Source organism: Nothoprocta perdicaria, unplaced genomic scaffold (genome assembly GCF_003342845.1).
Source record: "Nothoprocta perdicaria isolate Ctin4 unplaced genomic scaffold, notPer1 scaffold_88, whole genome shotgun sequence".
Classification (NCBI taxonomy): domain Eukaryota; kingdom Metazoa; phylum Chordata; class Aves; order Tinamiformes; family Tinamidae; genus Nothoprocta; species Nothoprocta perdicaria.
Genome location: NW_020456176.1, coordinates 2,537,332 through 2,541,976, shown reverse-complemented (window position 1 = coordinate 2,541,976; position 4,645 = coordinate 2,537,332). Strand labels below are relative to the sequence as shown.

The 4,645-nt window shown below is 44.6% G+C and overlaps 1 protein-coding gene across 1 annotated transcript in view; it reads right to left on the bottom strand.

Annotated features, from left to right (window-relative positions):
* Positions 1-1,300, bottom strand: part of RAB28 (RAB28, member RAS oncogene family) — a 63,044-nt gene extending 61,744 nt beyond the window's left edge. Inside the window, exons 1-2 of the mRNA XM_026052407.1 lie at positions 1,218-1,300; positions 160-550 (exon numbers count right to left, since the gene is read on the bottom strand). Of these exons, the coding sequence (XP_025908192.1) occupies positions 160-550; positions 1,218-1,300 (474 nt within the window). The remainder of the gene's footprint in view (positions 1-159; positions 551-1,217) is intronic.
* Between the last annotated feature and the right edge of the window lie 3,345 nt (positions 1,301-4,645).

Here is a 4,645-nt window from a genome sequence, read left to right as displayed (position 1 = left end):
GCCGCGCAGGCCGGGGCCGCCATCTTCCTGTCGCTAAGGCCCGCGCGAGGCGAAACCAAGGCGGATGGAGGGGAGAGGGGCGCTCGAGCTACGAGCCCAGCGCGGCTCCGCGAGCACACGAGGGGCGCGCTACGCGCGCCACCCCCGCGGCGGACGGGCCAATGGTTTAGTCCGGCTCGCCAACGCGAGCGGCGCTGGTCGAGCCCCCGATTGACGCCCCGCGCGGTAACCAAGCAACGCAGAGGTCAGAGGTCTGGCGAGGGGACGCGGTGCCGGGGCGTGGCCTCGATCTCCGGTCCGCCGGGGGGGCGTGGACAAGTTGTAGGCCACGCCTCCATATCCTGGCTCCGCCCCCTTGGGTGGGGCGGGGACGGGGCCGCCGAGAGGGAGCGGGTCGTGTCCCCCCGGCGGCCCCCAGGGCTCGCGTGGACCGGAGCGCGCGGGGAAAGGGCTGGAGCAGCAAGGGAGAGCCTCCTGTTCGCTCGGATCGGCGGCCTGGCGCAGGCAGGGCTGGAAGCCTGGAGGCTGCTCGGGGCTGTTTACCTGCTGCCTGTCATGAGGAGTAATGAAAAGCCTTTTCCCAAGAGATTATTACTCCTGGATTAATGGAATTCTTCCTACCAAGCGAGGGTCCACATGTTCTCTCAAGCGATCTGTATAGTCTCGTAGTCTACACAGTTTTGGTTGAATAGTTCATACAGTATCACAAAATCCTGCATTAATCTAATCGCGCTCTCTCTCACAGCCTTGCTCTAGCAAATCGCCACACAGCCTTGGACGGTTTTTGTTTGTGAGGAGCTACAGGAAGTTCTTCGCAAGGAAGTTAGCTGAAAAGCAGTGGACTGAGACCAAATTGGGGTTGCTACCTAGAAGCAAAGTTCCCCCCACACTGCCATGCAGAGACAACTGCGTTGGTGTCAATCCCTGACCGTTCCTTGCGAGGTCTCACTCTCTTCCAGCGCCCCCAGTTCTGCTGCCCCCACTGCTTGCAGGCAAAGGGACCTGCTGGCAGGGCAAGGCTGAGCCCAGAGCCACGTCCAGCCCAGGCTCTTGGCCCTTTTGCCAAAGTTAGTCACAGTTCCAACTTTCTCGGGAACCAGACATCTCCTGAGGGCCACCACATAGTCTTCACATTTTTCCCAGGCAATCTACTAAAGAGTTTCTCTATGCTTACAAAGAAACCCTTTCTAAGTACCACAACTGGATTTAAAACTTACTTTATTACGTGCAGTGACCATAGATAGCAGTCTACAAGCTCCTCTTTACAGCAGCCTTTCACATACTTGAACAGTGTCAGCATGTCTTCACTCAGCCTTCTCCAGCAGACTAAACAGCTCTTCTTTCAACCTTTCTGCGAGCTGTCTTTTCTAGGCTTCTGGTGATCCTTGTTGCTTTCCTTTGGCCCCTTTCTCCTTTCCCGAGGCGCTGTGCCGAGAGCTGCATACAGTGCCGTGGCAGAGGCCCATGGGCACGGCACAGAGGGGAAGCACGACACCGTGCACACGGGGCTCCTGCGTGTGCATCCCCTGTGATGTTTGCTCTCCTCACCATATCACATTGCTGACTCACACTGTTCCTCATTTAAAATAAAATAAACTCTTTTGCAGAATCCTCTTCTCCAGAACTGTTATCAGCACTTTACATACTCCTAAGGTTTTATTCCTATTTAACTCTAGAGTCCCCATTTATTTTCATCCTATTCCCCTCCCAATCATTTATCCAATTTGTCAATATTATTTTATATATTACTTTAATTTTATTTATTTATTTACCATCCTTCAAAGTCCGTGAAATTACTCTCAGGTTGGTTTTATCTGCAGCTTTGATACTTGTACTCATCAGATGAAAGTCATGAGTAAGAATATCCAGTAGTACCAGATCTCTGCAAGGCCCCATTGGACATATCCTTCTAATACAACATGGGTAAGAAAGCAGTTCTTCAGGCATGGTTTACATGACAACTTGAAGAAAAGATGGTGCTAAAGGTACTGTAAGTAAATATGTGCTTTAATGGATGCAACATCAAAATAAGGATATTCAATTCAACTCATGTATAACATCTGAACAGAAATCATTCCTCTCCCAGCCAGGTTTTCCTCCTTGGAAACTATGTCAGTAGTTTCCAGTCTGACAAACACACAATTTTACTCAGTCCTCAATGGGCTCAAGAATATTCCGTACTCCAAAAAGCTACTTATGTATACAAGTGTTTGCAGAAGGGAGGCCAAATGCTTTTCCAGTAACAGTCCGCAAGAAAGAAGGGGAAAAAAAAAAAAAAAAGAGAGAGAGAGAGATGTTAATTCCTAATGGAAAACCAGCCAGAGGCATCTCTTGGACATTTTCCTTACGCGTCACGATGAGCTAAAACATTTACTCATCAGCCCTTTTCCATCTCCAACAACTTCCAGCCTAATTGTACTGCGGCTCCTACTACCCGAGCACTTCAGCGAGATCCGCCCATGAGCAGGGCTCAGGCAGCTGCTCCTGAAAGGAGGAGGCGCTGGAACGGGCTGAATTTTCCTTCGAGATTCCTGAAGTGCAGGACTGTTACAATCAGGCACAATTAGCACTACACATTTAAAACATCCACATCCTCCATCTGGGCAGAGCCACATCAGACAAATCATTCACAATATTAAAGGAAACAGCAAATTTCTACTTATGATGATTCTGCCTCCATCGCCTCAAAAAGGGAAGGGAAAAAAAAAAAAAAAAAAAAAGATGAATTTCGAGTTTCCCAATTAAATTTCCGTCATTTATGAAGGAAGACCCCCGTCCCGGCCGCAGCGGCCCCTTTAAGGCGGTTGGGACGCGCGCGGCGGCCGTTGCGCGGGGAGGACGGCGCCCCCGCTCCCCTCAGCGGCGGGAGGCGGGAAAGGGGCAGCCTAAAAATCCCCGAGGAATAAAAATTCCCCCAAATACCTGGGCACAAGCGTGGAGGGTGGCGGGAGGAAGGGTGAGAGAGGTGCAAAGTGAAGGTCAGGCAGGACAGCGTCGGTGTGTGCTTGTGATCCAGTACGAAAAAGAAATGTCTGCGTTATAATACACACTCCCAAACTTAATTTTGTTATTAGTTCATTCTTTTTTCCCTGCAGAAATCTGCTGAGCTTTCTAAACAAATTATCTAAGCAACGGAGTGCTATAGAAAGAACTGATCCATCTCAAAATCAGTATTTGCAGACTTATAATGACAGTTCTCATCCATTTTCATAGGTGTTTATATATTAAGACACAACATTGTCAATATAAAGAGTGCTTGATATGATTGAAGAGGCATATTTATTAATGACCAGAAATCGCAATCAAAACTAATCCAAGAGACTAGAGAGTCACACAGCTCAGCCCTCCAATGCCTCCTGATGCCTATCAACTACACAGAAGGCAGCCATGTACCATTTCTTTTAAATCTCATATTAAAAATCAATCTAGAAGATCAATTTGCTTGGGAATATTAGAGCAATAACAACCTTCAATTAAAATAAAATAAAATAAAATAAAATAAAATAAAATAAAATAAAATAAAATAAAATAAAATAAAATAAAGCAAATAATAAAAATCATTCATTAACGTTATATTCCTTTATCCTTCCTTTATTCACTTATTATTTTGGGGTGGGCAGTCAAGCTACAGATCTTTATGATTATTATTTCAGTTCTGCACAAGCTCATTAGCACTGTTTTGTATCAATTTTATATGAAGTGGCTACAGATTGTCATTAACAGCATGTTCTCCCAAGGGAGATTTCCAAATAGAAATGTTACTGTTTGCCTAGTATTTTGAAGGTAAAAAGGAAAACATGAAGTCCAGTGAAAAGCACCAAATTAACAAACTGATCACACTTCAGTCAAAAGTATTCTTTCTTTTTCATCACTGGCACTATGCCCATATTTGGAAGCTCCTCTCCATTTTTAGAATACTAAGAAGATATATCATCCTAAATCCTTGAATAGAGCTTTCACTTAAAAATACCTACATCACAAAATGACACAGAAAATAAACATTTGGAGTTTGGTTGCCGTTTAACCTTTTGTAATTGTCTTTTTTTTTTTTTTTTCATTTTATATTCTATATGCTTGATACCAATTTATTCCTGAAGAAATGTCATTGATAATCTTGAAAATGTTGAAAGAGCTGAGTTTAGTCAGCTAAAGGTACAGAGAGGGGGGATCCATATTTCTTCTCAATTCCATAACTTTATGGTTCTTAATCTGACATCAGTTGAATGTTTCATATTTTTGAATATTGCATGGACTTTTCAGGAGTCCATGGAAGGTTTTTGGGAAAATCAAACCGAATTTCAAAAGGCTTAAACTTAGTCTTACACAAGTTTCACTTTCAACTGAGAACCTTTAAGATAGGATAAGTTAAGATAGGATTGATTAGACCACTACTATCTTTTTCATCTAGGTGGAAGTGATTGACTCCACCAGTTCCTGTCTTCTCTCCTGAACACAAGTATATACAAACAAGACAAAAATCACTACCTACATAGGAATTACCTATAGGAATCAAACATTTGTGCTTTCTTTCCCTCTGTGTTGCATGTTTCTCTCAAGATCTGCCAGCAATATGTGCTAATCAAGCTGAATGACATCAAACTCTGGACTGACAGACTCTGCAACATTTTTGCTATCCTTATGTTCT